Genomic DNA, 20,860 nt, shown 5'->3' with positions numbered 1-20,860 from the left:
ACAATGGAAACAAATGTATCTCATAGAGCTAGACACAGTCTACTTTGTTATTGATGCTCATGTTTTATATATCATTGTTGTTCCTTGAGCTGTGATATTTTCAGATGTAATAAATTTTTTTTTGAGAGAGAGAATGAATTTTTTTTAATATTTATTTTTTAGTTTTCAGTGGACACAACATCTTTATTTTATTTTTATGTGGTGCTGAGGATCGAACCCAGCACCCCCGTGCATGCCAGGCAAGTGCGATACTGTTTGAGCCACATCCCTAGCCCCAGATGTAATAAATCTGCCTAATAAATTCTTTATGGTTTTTCTCTGCAGGAAAACTAGACTAATAGATGCACAGCATTTGGATTCTTTGCTCCCCCGCCCCCACCAGGGGGCTCACAACCTGATTAGCTGTGAAAGGGAAGCCTTGAGGAAGAAGGGCCAGGTATACAAAATTTTTTCATGGCATGGCCTTTATGTGACTTGTGTCTATGTTCTGTCAGTTTTGCTTGGTTTCCTAATTTATTGGTTAGCATCACAACTTTTTAAAAATTGCCTTTATGGCAGAGGACTCCCCCCATCTTATTCTCCACCCTTGGCAGGAATGGAAAAAGCTCCCTTATGAAAGGTAATCCTCCCCAACCAGCCCTAACAAAATAAGTACTTCTAGATTTTATCATTATATTTTATAATACTGTTTCATCACATATCTGTCCACCTCTATCTATTCTTCCATACATCCATCTATTCATTTTTATTGTTTTTACATTGCAAAGGAAAATGTAAATATTAGTACACTTTCCCATAAAGATTTCATAAACATAATATTGCTTAAAATAAAGCTTCCTTTCCCAAATTTTGCTTACTATTTTCTAAGCATTTTAAAAGTATGATTCTCTGTGTCACAATTGCATAACACTGTGATGTCAGAAAACTATAATCTTATATAGTAAGGAGGGGAAAATATGTTATTTTCATATGAATAATATAAGTTTCACATGTAGCACATTCATTTGAAATCTTTGTCATCAAAATTTACACATTATTATTATAGTTCCTATTTGTTTATGGTTAAAAACTCTAGCTAATACTTTTCTATTCAGTACTTCCAGGATACTATGCAATTTAATTGAGAAAGAAAGGTGAATAATTACCTTCTAAACTTATTTTAAGCAAAGAAGGCCTTCTGTAGTTTTCCAGCTTCATGATTTCTCAAAATCATCTCTTTACATTTTATTATAATAAATACTTTATCATATCAAGGCTGTGTTTCTACTACTTTCTGTCTTTAATTTTAGAAGCAAAAATTTATATGTCCAGGGAACATTTCTTTATGAAAATCAATCACATTAAATACATACAAAAAGATTCCAGGAAGAAAACATGAAAAAATAAGTTTTAAAGTTCAGATTTGTTTGAATTTGGAGGAAAGCTTTCAGGTAAACGTTAATATTTGCTAAAGACAAAAGAGGCCAAAAAAAACCAAAAACATGCTTGTGGAATTCCTCTATTGTCTTCAGAACATTTACTTTAATAATCTACATAATATACTTGTCCATTATCCCAAATTCATACTACGGCCCTATCCTTTCCATGCTGGATGAAATTAAAATCAATCTCATATTTAATTCTTACTTCTCGGAAGAGTCCAGTCTGGATTCAGGCAATCTGAGTCCCATGTGAGTGATCCTAGGTACTTCCCGAATCTCCATGAGGCTCCTTTTCTTCATCTTTAATTTAATAATCTCTATGATGGTCTTTACTGTTTAGGACTTGTTTCATCATTTAATAACCTTTTTAAAGGGGTATTAAAATGACTAATCAAAGCACAGGGAGTAATACAATTGTAGCCCTTCACAAATACCAAAAGGCCTTTGGTCTGTTTCTCTACCCTTAAGCAGGAGAACTTCTTGGCAGCAGATGAAACAAAAGAATGGGTGCAACTTAAGCTATCTCATTTAATTTTTTTCTAAACTTACTTTTCTTTTTTCATAATGCTATGGATAGCTTACTATCAAAACAATAACTGATAAACATTCATTATAAATGAAATAGCAGGAAAGCACTAAAAAAAAAACAAACTAAAAAGCTAGTATACCACAAGGAAAAACATCCACTTTCAGATGTAACCACAAAGCAAGCTAAAGTCTAATAATAATGATAGCATTAATAATAATTAGGGGTCTGGGGTTGTGGCTCAGTGGTAGAGTGCTCACTTAGCACATGTGAGGCGCTGGGTTCAGTCCTCAGCACCACATAAAAATAAATAGATAAAAATAAAGGTATTGTGTCCAACTACAACTAAAAACTATTTTTAAAATAGTCACTTTATCAAAAGTAGCTCCAAAAGAGTTAGGAAACTATATTTGAATAAAACCAATGAACAAAAAATTTGCACATTTGTAGAATATGTGCATTCTAGGATCAGCAAGATGGTTGCATAATAGGATGTTTAGGCAAAAACCAAACAACTACATAAAGTCAGAAAGATCAAAGACACAGTAAAACCATCAAGAATATGCTCCCAAAACTTCTATTTTATTCATGTTCATGTTTTTAAACTCTTCAGGCAGCAGCTTAATTAATTAAAATTACCCAGAAACAGGAAAAACTAAATAGCAATGAGAGCAAAGTCCTAGGTCCAAATAAATGTGACATCAGCCCCAGCATTTTTGACATATTCATGGAAGCCAGCCTCATTCAGGGTAAAGAATCTCTTGAATATGCTAAAGTTATTCAGATAAAAAGGCAAGATTCAATTACAGAAAATAACTCTTGCAATATATTTACACTTCAGCTTCTAAAAATACTGTTTTCCAAAGGCTTAACTGCTTTGTAGAGTTCAAAGTGTCACTTTATATATAGAAAATTAAGTATAGAGTATGAATATCTACACAACAAAAAATATCTCCTCAAGCCCTGACCAATCTGAAGTTTCTCCCTTTTTTGGGCAGTCAAGTATATTTATCAATCAGCCTACTCTTGAGTGGATGACCATTTTCAGTTATTTTACAAAGTAGCATCTAAAATATACACAACAAACGATAGATAAATGGTCTTAAGAGTAAGGAGCAGAGGACCAAAAAAAAAAAAAAAAAAACAGTTCAAGCACCATCAGTAATCTGTTATTTCATCTAATCCAACCACTTACCATATTGCCCTCAGTTTACTCATTTGTCAAATGATAATACCCCCTTTACAGGGTTGTTCTGAGTGAAAAAATTAGAGAATATATATTTAAGTCTTTGAAAGAGTTAAAAGGCATTATAACAGATTACATTATTAGTAAAATTTAAAAATTCCAAAAATCAACCCAACTTCCTTTTGATACACAATTGAAAATTCTATTATGTTCTATTTTAAAACATGTTGTATACAAAAGTATACCATACATACACACACACACACACACACACACACACACACACACACACACACAAAGCAGTAATCATTTTTAACAGACCCTGATATGTACCACTCATCTTAAGAAATGGAACATAGTACTAATACCTAGAGGATTCCATTCCATGTGCCTGCCTGTTCTGTCATACTTGTTTTCACTTACTCTACGTCATTCTAAATTTTGTGCCAATCACTTCCTTTCTTTTATATGGTATCACATTTATATGTGCTCTAATCTCTTTTTATCTGTCCATTCTTTTATCTTCCTTCCATCCATCCGTTCTGTTTTCTGAATTATATCTATATTTATATAAATATATATATATTTATATATAAATGCTAAAATACTTGTCCTTCAATTTCTATAGTATTGTTCTCAGAGCAATTTTTGACATTATTATCTAATTTGTAACATATCTCAAGGTTAAAAGAACATATTATACCCAGGGAAAGCAGAGAAAATGAGGTACAGTAAAATTATTAATCTGCCCCATTATTTGATAATGAATGAATCTTTCTATAGTCATGCTGAAAGTAAAGCAAACCAATTACTGTCTCAGAACTTTATATCATATTCTTATATTTAGTTTTAACTTAAATGAAAACATTTCTCTAATGCTAGGAACAAAATGAGTTAATATTTTTATATTGATTTTACATAGCTGGTATTTTTTGCTTTAATATCAAAGGGGAAAGAATATTAAAGAATACAGGTCACACTTAGAAAACATAGTAAAGCTAAAAAAAAAAAAAGAATACCGGTGATGTAAAAGTCCCAAACAATATTCAAATATTTCCTTAAAGGAAAATAAGAACACATTAAATAAAAAATATCAAGAGAAGTAATGTTTTTCTTTGAAGGGATGGACTGTCAAAAAATAGCCAGATTATGGAATGTTCTCATTAAAGATGGCAGCTCCTGAAATTGGTAGTTAGTCTGATACAAATCAGTCCAAACATAGCATTCACCTTAGCAAGTGGTGGAAGAATCTCCTTGCATATCTGCTGATCTGGTCTCTATATTCCAAAATAGTTGTATCCAGAAGTGGTCGTGTTGGAGCATAGAAAGTTCCAAGGCTTGCCTCAAGCTGTGCTGTGGAATTCAAACAAAGCAGCACTAAAACAAGTGAAACTCCTTCAATTACAACAGAATACTCGTGTTTGCAGTCAGTCAGGTTTTGCGAACTTGGATGAAATGTGAGCTTGTTGCAGGAAAGATGAAATTAAAATATGACAGCTGGTACAAAAACAAACCTGTGTATAAACTTTCACTTGAGGCAAAGCTGACAATGACTCTGAGCAACAAAAAGCTGTCAAAACTGAAGAAATCCATAATGAACCAACCTCTCACCACAAATGGGTAATTAAAACAGTGACTCATCAAAGTTACACAGTTTGAACTAGTATTTCCTGTAAAATCAACTTGCAGTGTGCTCAATATTTACTCTTTTTAGCTGAAAAGAGAAAACTAACCTTTTCACATGGGAAATTGAAGTCAGCATAGTAGAAATGGTTTCTAAAACAATACAAATAAAAACAACAATACAAATAAAAACAGTGAGACCACCTCTCTACAGCAATTTTAACAGGGCTGTGAAAGTCCCTATATTTTCCTAAATCCTGCCCTAAGCAACAAGATTGTTGGTTTTGTTCACATATGAAAGCTAACACCCTGGGAGAAGAAAGGAGGACTGAAAAAGCAAGTTTTAATAAACAGGGAGGACTAGAGATTAGGGGGAAAATACACATTTTGATAAACAAGGGGGATAGAAAATAGGGGAAAAATGCAAAAAATGTCTGGTCTTCTATCAAGACATGCCTATGGGACTGTGCTTCAGCCCAGAAATACCTGAAAGTTAAGTAATTACCATAATGGTGAGAGTATGTGTATGTATGAGAACACTACAGTTCACAGTTAGACTCCTCTGATTTTTTTATGCTGCCAGTACTGGGTTGAATAAACAATTCATTATTTAGCAAAACTCTTTAGTTGTAGGCACATTTGTGTTTGAAAGTATTAAATTCCTCATCAGAGTAATTGCTATGGACTTGGCTAAGCTGTTAGTAATTTCTTTTTTTAATCATAAATCTAGACAGTAAAGTAAGATGAACTTTAGAGGTATTTTCTTTCAAAGCAGCAGTCAATTTAGATTAAAATTGAATATAGCAATGCTATTGTGAAAACAAGCCAGATTCTCTTGCCATTGCTTGTTTTCTTGACAGCATGTTTCGTACATCTGAAATGTTCGAACCTACATGGAATACTCGTAACTCCCAGCACAGTTATAGATTCATTAGATATCCCAGCTTGATGTTTAAGGCAGAAATGAAGATCTCAAAGATAACCACAACACGGCTACAAATAAAAGAGCTCACTGGGTTCCACTAATAAAAGGAAAACAAATTACCATGTCAAATTTGTTAGCTTCAGATAGAATAAATCTCAACAGAGAAGAACTCTGAATGTTTTAGAAATGTGTTTTGTAGTTACTTAGGGGGAAATGCACATATCTACTTAAAATGTACATATTCTGATAACCCAGCATCATGCAAGCATTTTATTTTAATAGGCTACTATCATAAAAGCTTTTTATTTCCCTCTCTCCCCAATATGGTTCCTTGAAAATATCCTTTATTAGAGCAAGAATCTGATAATGCCCATTTGTGTATTCCTTAACAATATTTCTTATGACATAGTAATCTTACAACATAAATTCACTAGGTGCAGCAATTTCTCAGTGTCCTGACAGTCAATATTTTATCTTTTCTACTTTTTCTACTTTTATACTTTTCTTCTTTAAGTATAAATTTAGGGTCTCTCATATAGATTTTATGTATCATCATAGGCTTCCCTTAGGAAACCTGTTTTTGTTATTTCTTGTTATGTACCCAATTTTGAGGTATATCAATACTAATAAATAATTACTTGAGATAGTTCTGCAGGCAGAAATATTACAGCAATATATTATACTCTAATAAACTTGGAGTTAAACTTTCTTTTTTATTGTTATCTAATACTCATTGAGTACCTTCTGTGGGCCAAGCATTGTAGAAGACAGTGAAAGTGTATCTATTGTGGGGGAGCGATGCAGGGATTGCATCCAGGGCCTCGTACATGCCACACAAGCAAGCACTCTACCACTGAGCTACATCCCCAGCCTTTTTTTTTTTTTTTTCAAATTTTGTTTTGAGGCATGATCTGGCTAAATTGCCTAGGAGGGCCTCAAACTTGCAGTCCTCCTACTTCGGTATCCCCAGTAGCTGAGAGTACACGTGTGTACAATCTCACTTGGCTTGTGGAAGGAATTTTCTTAGTGTGGAAACACTGAAATCTTCATGTATGGGTTTGCACTACCTCCAAAAAGTCCATTCAATTTTTATTAAATAAATCATTATTATGGGATTTCTGTGAGTTTGCCCAAGACCCTGATACAGACTTCCTGAAGCAGTATGTTATTACTGATTATTCTTCTCTAAAACTCCTGAGATGAAAATTAACCACAGAACACTATCAAAATAAAACTTGCTTACTTTGGAAATGTAATAACAATGTAGTAAGAAAATCTATAAAAATGCACAGAAAATAGTAAGAAAGAAAATGTAAAGGACCTTTTGACATATCTTGTTTTTCCTAATTTCCTGTCTTATTACTTATGGTCAATTTCTTATTGGCCATGATTTCCCACCATTAATATCAATGCTTATCACAAAGATGTAAATGAAGTTGCAAATTTTTGATGCAATTTATATTACATAAATGAATACCTCATAAAAGATTTATTATCATTATTGTAGGTGACATATCTTGTTTGGTTTTTTTTTCTTTTTAACAATAAACATATAGTATCCCTATGGGCAAAGTTACTTATGAGTAAAGGTAGGAAAAATCCAGCAGACAGAAAGGACAGAGGTGTCAAAAGCACAAGTTTGAAGATTGAAAACAAGAAGGAGCAATTCTGCAATACAATTCTGACACACACACAAAGTGAGTGTTAATGACTATTGTCTGGACAGAGGACTTGGATGTGAGGAAAATAATATTGATGTCTAATATGAAGGAGTAATAAAGGCCTTTGTTTGAGGCCCTTTGTCCACAGACCAAGAGAGTACATGAAATTGCTGATCAAAGTTTGAAATCTGAGCATATTTCACACTTAGACTGAATTGTACAATGACTGCATTGTGAGTTCCAACACAAGCTATACAGAAAAGTTGTTCTTTATGTTGACAAATACCACATAGTAAGTACTACATGGGAGCAATTATCTGCTATCCAATCCTTTCAGTTTTAATAGAGAATTAACATTTTTGTCTTTCAATCTCCAATAACATCACTCAAAAATGTCTTAAAACATCTAACTCAAAAAAAGTACTTCATGTATATACAAAACCAATTTGTGAAACATATTCAGGTCTGACCTTCTCTCTCTGGAGTAAGTCTTTGTCTAAGGAGATGGTTCACGATGGCACTCATGCTGATAAAGCACTGCTGGCCCAGGGTGTCCCAGTTCATACTGCTCAGGATGTTTATTGCTTCATAGATCTCATCACAATGAATGTACTGGAAGACAATATCTACTAGGCCCAGTTGTCCCTGAGTGAGGATACCTGCCACAAAATATATAAAACTAGGTAAATCTTTTAAAATACAGAATAACAAAAACAGACTTAACTTTCCTATAAAGGAAAAAAATTTAAAAAAACATCAAATATTTCTTGCATTAAGTGCTAGTATATGGGACTAATCCTCTTCTCAACCAATATTTTCTATAAAACATCTTGGTACAACAGGAACACATTTATCCTCTTAAAATGAAAGAAAATTTACTTTTAATTCTAGAGGACCAAGAACATAAAAAGAAAAGTTCAGGGGAAGCTGTCTGTTCTGGTCTTTTTTAATTGTCTTTTAAAAGACTGATCTCATTTGAAACTAACAATTTCTGAGCGTTAAATGACAATAAATACTAGGGCTTTAAAGCATGTTTCTGTTTTGTTTTTCATCTTTTGAAAATGGCTAGCTATAAAATCTTTTTTTCTTTAGCAGATGTTTACTGACTTTAGCAATTCTACAATAGCTTCTCAGTACAAATAATCATAAAGCTAAATGAGAAAATGTGTGTGAAATTACTTTGTAAGCTATAAAGTATTATAAAATATTATTACAATTCTTTTTATTACTATCATCATCACTTAACTGGGCTATTTATAGGTTGTAGGATTTTTTAAAATTAGTTAATGAGAAAGATGCTGAAATTCTTCACACTAACTTCAAGTCCCATCAAAATAAAAATTTGTGCTATATCTAACAGGACTCAACTTGATAGGGAATCTGGGGAATTGCCCTAACTATACTAAGCAGTAAAACTTTACTATTCCTTTTGTGTTGGTACAATCAACAATATAACTATCCTAAAGTCTCCATGAGCCTGCAGTCAAGCACTGGAAGTCCTCATAAATCAAGGTGGCTACTTGGCAGTAGATATTAATGCAGAGAACTTTTGCAGGAAGCTGAAAATACCTGAGATTTGTTGATTCTATCCCTAAGCAACACTTCTATGAGTAGCAAGAGAAAGAACTGATCTGTTGGGGGTGGGGAGAGCTAACATAATTGTGATCAAATAGTTCAAAGACAACAAAATTTTTTAAAAAATGAGGGAAAAAGATGCATAGGATGTACAGAGAAACAAAGAATGATTCAGACTTTGCATGTAAAATTATGCAAGCTAGAAAACAACAGGAAGACATTTTTAAAGTACTGAGAATTAAAAAATAAATTAACCTAGAATTCTTACCCTTATAATAAAGGGCTCAAAATTTATGAAGAAACATAACAATTCTTAAGTACACCTAATAACTGAGCTCTGAAATAATAAAGCAAAACATGACAGAACTAAAAAGAAAAAAATTAAAATATGTAATTATGGTTAGATATTTCAGTACTGCTTTTATAAATCAAGAGATCATGTAAACAGAAATTCAGGAAAAATAAAAAATACTTGAAAAACACTATCAATGAATTTCATCTGACATCCATAAAAAACACTTTACCCAACAATGAAATACACATTCTTTTTGAGGGCCCACTGAATATTAACGAAGCTGAGCATATTCTAAATAATAAAAGAAACTTTAATACATTTCAAAGTTTTGAAATCATGAACAGGTTATGTTCTCTAACCATAAGAGAAATAAATTAGATATCTATAACAGAAAGCTATCTGGAAAATTCCCAAATATTTGAATAGCCTATGGGTCAAAAAATCACAAATTATATTAGACATTATGTTGAATTGAATTAAATAGAAATATAACATAAAAAACTTTGTGAAATGTAGCTATGGTTTTTAAAGGAAAATTTCTAAGTGTTTCAGTTAGAAAAGAAGAAAGATCTAAGCTCAATAATCCAAGTGTCTGCATTAAGAACCTAGGGAAAAAAAGAACAAATTAAATCCAATGTAAATAGAAAGAAGAAAATAATAAAGCTAATACATAGAAAATAATGAAGAACAGTAAAAATCAAATAAACTTGAAAGCTTTCTCTTTGAAAAAAATCAGTAAACTGAGAAAAAGAGATGATACAATTATCAATAACAAAAATAAGAGCTATATAACTACAGGCATTTAAAAATAGGTAAAGAGTATGAGTAAATTTATGTAAATATAGCTTAAATTAAATGGATTCCTTGAAAGACCCAAAATGTCAAACTTCACTCAAGAACAAACAGGGGCTAGGATTGTAGCTCAGAGACTTGGTGTTTGATCTCTAGCACCTTTTCTTCCAAAAAGAAAGAATAGATGACTTGAATGGTTTTATATTATTTAAATTTCAATTCATTGGTTTTTTTTTAAAACACACACACACACACACACACACACACACACACACACACACACACCTTTAACTCTCCATATGTCCAGATGCCTTTATTGATGAATTCTATCAAACATTAAAAGAAAATATGTACTCTGCATAATCCAAAATACAAAAGAAACAAATACTCTTCAATTTATGAGATTATCACTATACCAGCTCTAAAAATGACAGACATTAAAAGAAAAGAAAATAATACTTCAATATCCTCACAAATAAGCATAAGATTCCTTAGCAAAATATTAGCAAATCCAAAAATATATAAAAAAGATGTCATAAACAACATTTATTCCACAAATGTAAGACCACTTAAGCATCTTAAAACCAATCAATATATTCACCACATGACCATATTAAAAAGAAAAAAACATAATTATTTTAACAAATACAGAAAAAGCACTTGAAAAAGTTTCAAAATTCACTGAAGATAATACATCATAGAAGCCTATAAATGGAAGAGAAATTCCTCAACCAAGTAATATCATAGGTAGAATGAAAGACTGAATGCTTTCCATCTAAGACAGGAAACAAAGCAAGGATGTCATCTCTTAGTACTTCTATTTAATACTGTACTTGATGTCATAGCTAGTGTAAAAAGTGAGTAAAATGAAATAAAAGCATACAGATTAGATAAAATGTAAATAGATTTTTAATCCAGTTGTCATGATCATTTATGAAGAAACTCCTAAGGAATCTACACAAAAGTTATAGCAACTAAGAATGAGTTTAACTTGGTTCCAGAACACATGGTCAATATTTTAAAAATTGATTTCTACATAATCCCAGCAAAATGATTAAAAACTGCAATTAAAAATACTATTACAACATCTTTCAAAAACATGAAATACTTAAAGATAAATTTAGTGCTGGTGAGGATGTGGAGAAAAGGGTACTCTTGTACATTGCTGGTGGGACTGCAAATTGGTGCGGCCAATTTGGAAAGCAGTTTGGAGATTTCTGGGAAAGCTGGGAATGGAACCACCATTTGACCCTGCTATTGCCCTTCTCAGACTATTCCCTGAAGACCTTAAAAGAGCATGCTACAGGGATGCTGCCATATCGATGTTCATAGCAGCACAATTCACAATAGCTAGAATGTGGAACCAACCCAGATGCCCTTCAATAGATGAATGGATTAAAAAAATGTGGCATCTATACACCATGGAGTATTACTCTGCATTAAAAAATGACAAAATCATAGAATTTGCAGGGAAATGGATGGCACTAGAGCAGATTATGCTTAGTGAAGCTAGTCACTCCCTAAAAAACAAATACCAAATGTCTTCTTTGATATAATGAGAGCAACTATGAACAGAACAGGGAGGAAGAGCAGGAAGAAAAGACTAACATTAAACAGAGACATGAGATGGGAGGGAAACGGAGAGAAAAGGGAAATTGCATGGAAATGAAGGGAGACCCTCATTGCTATACAAAATTACATATAAGAGGTTGTGAGGGGAATGGGAAAATAAACAAGGAGAGTAATGAATTACAGTAGATGGGGTAGAGAGAGAAGATGGGAGGGGGGGAGGGGGGATAGTAGGGGATAGGAAAGGTGGCAGAATACAACAATTACTAATTGAGCATTATGTAAAATTGTGGATGTGTAACCGACGTGATTCTGCAATCTGCATTTGGGGTAAAATTGGGAGTTCATAACCCACTTCAATCTAATGTATGAAATATGATATGTCAAGAGCTTTGTAATGTTGTAAACAACCAATAAAAAAAATTTTTTAAAAATTAAAAATAAAAAATAAAAACAAAAGATAAATTTAACATAGTATGTACAAGATCTTTATGTTTAAAACTATAAAACATTGCAGAAAAAATTAATGAATACCTAAATAAATGGAAAGAAACTAAATATTATTAATTTGTATTCCTACTCAAATTGATATATAGATTCAATACAAAGTAAATCAACATCCTAGTAGAAACTGCTAAGCCAGTTTTAAAATTTATGTAGAGATGCAAAGGATCTAGAGTAGCTAAAACAATATGAAAAAGAACAACAAAATGAGAGAACTAACAGTACCTGATTTCAAGATTTCCTGTAAAATCACAGTAAGACACTACGCTTAAGTATAGATACGCAGCTCAGAGGAAGAGAACAGACTCATCATAAACATACACACGCATATGGTCAAGGTAATTCAACGTGAGAAAAAAATACTCTTTCCAGCAAATGGTGCTGGAACAGCTGAGTATTCATAATAAAGAATTAACTTCAACCCATAACTTTATCATATGCAAAATATTTACTTGAAATAGACCAGAAACCTAAATCTAAGAGCTAAAACCATAACACTTCTAAAACAAAACAAAACAAAATCTTTGTGAACTTGGGATAGTATTCTTAGATAGGAGATGAAGAGCAGAAGCCATAAAATAAGGAAGTTTACAAATTGAACTTCATTAAAGTTAAAAACTTCTACAACTCAAACCATACTGTTAAGAAAATGAAAAGTAAACTATAAACTAGAAGAAAATATTCATAAGTGTCTTACAAAAGCCTTTTATTCAGAATATGTATTAGAACTCTAATAAATCATTAAGTAAACATCTAATTGAATTTGGGCAAAAGATTTGAGGATATACTTCCATCAGATAAAATATACAGCAATAAATATATGAAAAGATGTTCAACTCCAATAGTCATCAACTACCTCACACTCACTAGAATGACGAAAATTTAAAAGGCCATTAATGTCAAGTGTTAGTGACTATGTGGAACAACCAGCGTGTCCATAAATTGCTGATGGACATGTTTTAGTAAGCTTTTTCGCCACTGTTATAAAAGATATGCCCAGAACAATTGTAGAGGAGGAAATGTTTATTTGAGGGCTCATGGTTTCAGAGGTCTTAGTGCATAGAAGGCCAACTCCATTCCTCAGGGCTTCAGGTGAGGTGCAACATCATGGCAGAAGAATGTGGCAGAGGCAAGAGGCCACATAATGATCAGACAGCAGAGACTCCACTGGCCAAATACAAATATATACCCCACAGCCACACCCCAGTTCCCATCTCCTCTAGCCACACCTTACACTTCAATTACCACTCAGTTAATCCCTACCAGGGGATTAATTCACTGATTAGGTTAAGGCTATAAACCCAAATGATTATTTCTCCTCTAAACCTTCTAGCATTGAATCACACATGAGCTTTGGGGGGACAGCTCATATGCAAACCATAACAACATATAAATGGTATAATCACTTTATAAAAAGGTCATTTCTTTTAAAGTAGCATATGACCTAAATATTGTATACTTCTAGGTTTTCCCCAAGAAAAATGGAAATGTGTCCATACAAATATTTGTACATGAAAGTACATATAATTTTTAGTCCTTTAAGCTTACACCTGTGTCAATCAGTATTTGACAGGATAAAAAAGTTATGGTATGTCTGCATCATGGAAGACTACTCAGTAAGATAAGAAAAACTTACAAGATACACATAATAATATGGAAGACTCTCACAGATTAATGCTGAGTGATAATATAAAAATGCAAAGTAAGATCTACTGTATGATCCTATTTCTATGAAATTCTATAAAAAAACAAATCTAGTTCATATTGACAAAAAGTACTATTTGTCAGATTTGAGAAAGATGGAGATTAATGACAAAGGGCCTTCGGAGAATTTTTTGGGATGACGGAAATGTTCAGTACCTTGATTATGGTGGTAATCATGGCATTGCATACATTTAAACTTATTAAACTATACAAATAAATTTTTATTTATTAGATTATACCTCAATAAACTTGATTTTTAAACATTCATCATCAAAGTAGAATTCTATTGGTAATAAAAGTTTATTTAAAAAAATATGATTCAATTTTAAGACTGGTATTTAATAAAGTACCCAACATTTCTTTCTAGCAATAAACTAATGTCAATTGTCTCTTGGGTAAAGTATAACTTTGAAATATCTAATTAAAAATAACTTTTGAAGAAAATACACTTATAAAGTTTCTAAGAGAAAAATCATACTCCTTTCCATTTAGGGAGTATGACAGACATAAACACACATATACTCACATACTACCTGTGATTTTCAAAATTGTATAAGAAGAAAGATGTTAACTTCAATTATACTTCATTGAATATTATCACTTGAACAAGTAACCTTTCCTCAACTTTGCAGGCTGCATGAGGACACTGTAGGGTCACTCCACACAGATGGAATACTATTGCCACCACAATGGAAGGGGTGAGTAGGCTTGGCTGGAAAGCTATAGTGTAGCAGAGCTCGGGGGATGAAACCCAAGAGGCAGATGAGGGTTGATCCATCACTGGAGTATTTCGGCTGGATCAGCCATGTCAAAAGTTGTACTGTTAGAATAATAATTTCAGTGCAGTGCAGGGAATTAACTGGAAAGTAGGAAGGGTAGGCAAAAGATGCAGACAGAGGGCCTCTACTTGATCACAATTATACAAGGGAGGTCTAGATTAAGGTAATGACAGTGAGGCTGAACAGAATGAGATGCCTTTGACAGTATTTAGAAGGCAGAATTGATAGGATTTTGTTACTAACATTAACATTGAGGGAGGTCCATTACATTAGGGGTGAGGGAAGATTTTATGATGATTTCTGACTTGGAGGTTCCATCTGAATCATTCTAACTTCCAAAATACAAGAAGATAAGCAGGTTTGGGGAGAAAGATGATAACTTCACATCTGCACACAATGAGGTTGAAATAGTATCTATTAAAATAGGTAAATGTACAGATATGGAGTCATAGTCATCTGGGCTGGAGTTAGAGAATTAGAAGCATCTTGGACCATTTCTGCAACTATAATTGAATATTATTGACTAGATAAATTATAAACAAAAGAAGCTTATTTAGCTCACAGTACTTAAGGCTGGGAAGTTCAAGATCAAAGTCAAAGGACTGCATATGATAAGGCTTTCTTGATGTGATATAACATTGTGGAAGGACAACTGAGCATGCACAAGACAGAGAGAAAGGGTGGGAATTGAACTGATAACAAATACACTCTGAAATAAATGAGCCTACTCCCTCAATAATGGCATTAATCCATTTACAAGGGCAGAACCTTCCTGACCTAATCACCTCTTAAAGATCTCACATCTTTATACAGTTGCAATGGCAATTAAATCTCACTATGAGTTTGGAGAGGAAATTCAAACCATAACACATAGCTAATTTAAAAATAAACTCTCAATCTGTATAAAATGAGACAAGAACTATAAATGGAACCCTGGAGAGCCCCAAAATTTTCATGAGTAGGCAGAAGAAGAGTGTAAAAGTGATGAAAAGTTGCATTCAGGGTCATAAGAGGCAAATATGATAAGAGTTCTATGACAATGGGAATGGTGAGCAACCATCAAACACTGAAAAGCCATCAAGTAACATGAGAAATGTATCCTGGAGGAAGCCACAGGCAACCTTTCCAAAAGTGGTTCCAAGAGAACACTACAGACACAAACTGCGATGCAGTGCTCTGACAAGAGAATGAGAGGAGAGGAAGCTGAGAAAGTCAGTGTTTCTTTCTTTTTAAAATATTTTTTAGTTGTAGTTGACACACCATTCATTCATTCATTCATTCATTCATTCATTTATGGAGCTGAGGATGGAACCTTGGGTGTTGCCCGTGAGAGTGAGCGCTCTATTGCTGAGCCACAACCCCAGCCACCACCACCACCACCCCCGCCCCCGGAAAGTCAGTGTTTCAATGACTCTGGCTATGAAAGGAAAGTGAACATTTGATCAATAATAGGAAACATTTTTAAGGAAGAACTTGTTTTCATGATGTGGTTTGGGCTTGTTTATCTGCTAATGAAACACAATTCATGGGGGGTGGGAAGGGTGACAAGGTAAAGGTGTCAAGGGTAATGTTGTGGAATCCATAGCAGAAGTAGTGGTGGAACTGGTCATGGAGTAGAGGAAGGACTCCTTTTTCTTTGGATCTCCAGGGAAAGATTCAGGTGCCTGTAGTTAAGTGTTGGGCGGGTGGTGAAGAACAGATAAACTTAATGAAGTGCCAATTAAAAGGTGAGATTCTCTGTTGAGGGGAGACAGAGCCGATCTTGCGGGTTTAAAGAGAGCAATGAATATCAGAAAAGGTTCTAATGGAAACGAAAAGCTTTAAGAACCTGGTAGTATAATTGGGTCCTCCTCCTTTTAAAATTAATCTTAGTTTATGTATGTGGAAATATGAGATATTGACTGTCACATAAAAAAATTCTGAATACTGTACTTATTGCTTTATATAAAGAAATATTTCTTGGCTTCCCGGTAGGAGCATGACACTTCCAGCTGCTTCCTGAGGAAGACATGTATTTGGAATTCTTCTAATATCAGTGGGGATGGCCTTTTAATACCCCCAATTTTTTGTACAATCACTGTAAGAATTAAGAATGGAAACTCTACCCTTGGAACAGAATTTCCCTTCAATATTACTCTAACTGACCTAATCTAAGAGTCAAACTCCAAAAATCTTAGCATATTGGCATCAGTGACTGCCACGTTTACATATGACAGCACTCTATTTTAAACTATGATCTATGATCTATCTTTACAATTTTAAATTGTAAGCTACACCTTTCATGTCAAATTTTCCAAAGACTTGCATAACAAGCATCTGAGATAAATCTCATAAATGCTCCCTAGTGGGGAACTGCACATGCAACTACCTGTTTACATATGCAGTAACTTGAATTATACATGAAAATTCCACATGGATGCCCAGAATCAGCACTGTGTTAATTCAAGAAGTATATTAATTTTTTGGATGTATTTAGTAGCAGATCATGAGAAAAATCTGTTCTTTAAACTGGGTTTTCTTTTAAAAAAAATTGTTAGTTGAAATTGACTATTTCAAGGAATCTACTCTTCCCAGGAAAAATAATTTGATAGAAATATTAATCTTATAATACATTAAAAATAAGAAATAAAGTTTTTAAAAATCCTTAGAAATTCCATATTTAGCTCTCTTAATGATCCTGTACACTGTCCCTATCCTACAAACTTAAGAGTCATATTGAAAATAAAATTTAAATGATAAATGTCAGTTGCAGAAGTTATCACCTTTTTATTTGAATGTTTGACTTCTATTGGATAATTCTCTTCCAAGAGACCTTCTTGGGGGGAAAAAGAGGTGACAGCCAACTCATTGCCTAATTGATTTAGGAACAGTGCCCAGGGAGACAGTCCAATTAAGTTTACAAGCTGGCAATTAGCAGGAAGCCCTCTAAATCCCTACACTGAGAGCCTGTTTACTTTAGTAAGAAGGCAAATGTGCTAGAGATAGGAAGAGAAAGCTGTGCTTTTTGCAAAGCTGTTGTGAGTAGGCCCACAAGGGAGGGCTGAAGAAAAGCCAGGTAGATGTGGGCAGACAGCCTTATGTTTGACAGGTAACTGAGTAATTTAAAGGGTGAGAGGGAATGAGAGAAAGAGAGAGGAGAGAAAAAGCAGGCAAAAGACAGAGAGAAGGAGGAAGAGACAAAGAGAAAGAGAGTGTGTGTTTTAACAAGACATGCAAACATCAAACATCCACTTTAATTAGTGTTGTGTATGGAGACATACAACTGTTAAACATGAAGTCAGGCAAAGTATAACTGGATTATCTCATAACAAATGAGATTCCAAACATTTTTTTTCTTAGACAATATTAACATTGTGAATGCATTTATCTGCATTTTTAGTTTGTAGAAGGAAAATAATAGGCCTCACATTTATGCATCATATCTTTCATATTATCAAGATATTTTCACTAGATCAATTTCATGTGTTCAATTTCAGAGACAAGTACACCTATAAAAAAAAGTAAATCACAAATTTTTATCACGAAGTCAAGTCTTATAAGAGGTTTAAAAAATGTATTTACTTTTCTAACTTTTTAAGTAGCTATAGTGTATATGAAAGAAAAATTTTTTAAACCTACGTGAGTTTCTCTCAAGAACATTAAATTATACAAACTACCTAAAGTTGTTTTGCTATTCTAGGACATAACCAGTAATATGAAACTGTAACAAGCAAATGAATCATCATGAGAGGATTTCATTTTAAAGTTTCCTGGTCAAATATGCTATATTAATATATAGTTTTATAAATAATGATAAATCCTTTTGAATGTTTTTAATCCAAAAGGGAAACAAAAAGTTACACAAATATTTTTAGCAAATTCTAACTACATATCTGTCTTCTTTATTTGTTTCACAAAATTTCAGGCTGGGAAGCAAAAGATATGGATAACCTAAAATAATATTTACAGAAAAAGTTTTACATTCCTACAACACAGAATTTTTCAATGAATATAGAAAGTACTTTTAAAATATTCACATATTTATTTCTTAAGGAGTGTTTTAATAGGACATTTCAGAGAGTATCAGATGTGAAAGTTCAGGCTTTTTAATCATCATAAAGGATAATAAAATTTCCAAATTCAATATCTAATATTCATTTGACATTTAGAAAATGATCCACAAAGCCTTTTTAAGAAACTGTTTGAAAGGCAAACATATTTATGGGATTACAAATAACAAAAATCTACATTCCAAAAGTAGTTTTAGTTGCCTTAGTAATATCACTATCATAACACTGTACTTACCAACTTCCTTGACTTACCAAGTTTAAACAAAAGCACACCCAAAGGTCCTCTGTCAAACCTGAGGAAGAGAAGATCATAGATGTGTCTATTTTCAGGCTTCTGAGAAACAACCAGAGGAGCTATCCACTGCATTTGAACAAGACTGCTGGAAACATCAAAGAACTTATTGAATTGTAGAGTCTCCCTGGGTAAGCGGTCTTCAGCCAAGAGCTGGATGTTAATAGGGGATAGAGCCATATCAAAAATTTGCAGCTCCCCTTGGTTGCTGCCAACTAGCAGAATGGCACCACTTGGGTGGCAGCTTATTAATGAAGGCAAAAGTTCAGCCTGGGCCAAGAGAGTCACTCTGCGGTGAGTTTCATAAAGAACTACTGAAGAATCTTCACAGCCCAGAATCAGTTTGTCTTCAGTAACACTCCTGCAGCAGCTGATGGCCTTCGATCTTAATGGTATTCTGGTGACTGACATACAATGGATTTTGTTCCGAACACATTCATAGATGCAGCTGTCAGCCATGGGCTCTTTGTCTACACTGACGGCTTGCTCCACTGTAAACACCTGATAAGGCTGTTTGGTGCCAAAGTGAACATCCAGTGGATCCCATTCTGTACGAACAGAACTCAGAACCTGTAAGAAATGCAGCAAGAACATCAGACGGTCAGTTGATGTCACTTAAAGGCCACCAATATTAACCCAGAAACCCAATAAAGACCATCAATTTCCACTGTAACCATCAGCTTGACATATGCAACACATGTACACCCAAAATAGAGTACACAAATAAGAATTAAGCTATTAAGATTTTAACTTTAATTTTGGGAAATCTATAAGTATTTAAAGTTAAAAATGTCCCACAACATATAAAAACAAATTAGGCTATTAGAAAAATCATGGCTTGCAGAATATCTTTAAAAGTTAGAAGTTAAGTCAGGTATGGTGATGCACACCTACAATCCCAGCTACTTGGGAAAGGGAGACAGGAAGATCAAGGCCAGCTGGGCAGTTTAGCAAGGTGCTGTCTCAATTAAAAAATAAAAAGAGCTGGTGGTGTAGCTCAGTAGTACACTACCCGGGAATTCAATACCCAGTACTGAAGAAAGAAGAAGGAGGAGGAGAACGAAGAGGAAAAGAATAAATAAAGGACTTTAAAGAATTAGTTATGTTCCACCTCCATCCTTCCTATATCTGGAATGATCAATAAGTTATTTACCAGAAATATATTTCTAATTAGTAGGGCTGGGTAGGCAAAGGGGAAAAATTTAGAATTCTATTAACAGTCTCATAGAATTATTTTGCTACCCCCAAAAAATTGCTGGGTCTGGGGTTGTGGCTCAGTGGTAGAGCACTTGCCTAGCAAGAATGAGGCACTGGGTTCAGTTGTCTGCACCCCATATAAATAAATGAATAAAATAAAGGTCCAATAGAAAAATGATCAATAAATAGTAAATAATACTGGTGAAGTAAAAATTTAAAGTCATCTTTAGTACAGAAAGGAAAGGTTACCTGCCTATAAGAAACATCAATGTAGAACAAACAAATAAAAAATCGGTCATTTATTTTATTAATATAAAATAAATTATAATAATATTTAATAGTATTAAATAAATTTATTTAATAGTATTAAATAAATTTAATACTATTCTCCTGGTCAAGAGCCAGGAGAATAGTATTAAAGAGGATATTTTTAATACTTTGTTAAAAAAATTCAAAATCAGATATAGAAAATTAAATAACATGTGGGATAAAATATTATAGAACTGCTCACCATCAAAAAAGTACATTTAAAATATGATTAAATTTGGCTGAAGTCTGTCCCTCAGTTAATAGTAATGCATGAATGTCATTTGCCTATATGTCACAATGTATATTGCAGGATACAATCATTTGGGGGGGAAGCAGACAAAGAGAATTCATTGTACAATTATAGCAATTTATTATGAGTCAAAAAATTCAAAATGGAAAGTTAACTATCTTACAGAGTGTTGAATTGGGGAGGGGAATGGGAGCTGAAATGAC

The 20,860-nt window shown here is 33.3% G+C and overlaps 1 protein-coding gene across 5 annotated transcripts in view; it reads right to left on the bottom strand.

Moving 5' to 3' along the window:
• Positions 1-20,860, bottom strand: part of Wdpcp (WD repeat containing planar cell polarity effector) — a 323,247-nt gene that overhangs the window by 164,335 nt on the left and 138,052 nt on the right. For 4 of the 5 annotated variants that reach the window (XM_013357181.3, XM_078029122.1, XM_078029121.1 and 1 more), the window contains 3 exons: positions 18,862-19,471; positions 7,813-8,001; positions 4,363-4,486 (listed from right to left, as the gene is read on the bottom strand). In XM_013357181.3, the coding sequence (XP_013212635.2) occupies positions 4,363-4,486; positions 7,813-8,001; positions 18,862-19,471 (923 nt within the window). The remainder of the gene's footprint in view (positions 1-4,362; positions 4,487-7,812; positions 8,002-18,861; positions 19,472-20,860) is intronic. The other variant, XM_040270812.2, reaches the window with a different exon arrangement.

This window comes from Ictidomys tridecemlineatus, chromosome 12, assembly GCF_052094955.1.
Source record: "Ictidomys tridecemlineatus isolate mIctTri1 chromosome 12, mIctTri1.hap1, whole genome shotgun sequence".
NCBI lineage: Eukaryota > Metazoa > Chordata > Mammalia > Rodentia > Sciuridae > Ictidomys > Ictidomys tridecemlineatus.
Note: the sequence above shows the minus strand (reverse complement) of the source record. Positions and strands in the feature narration are given on the sequence as shown.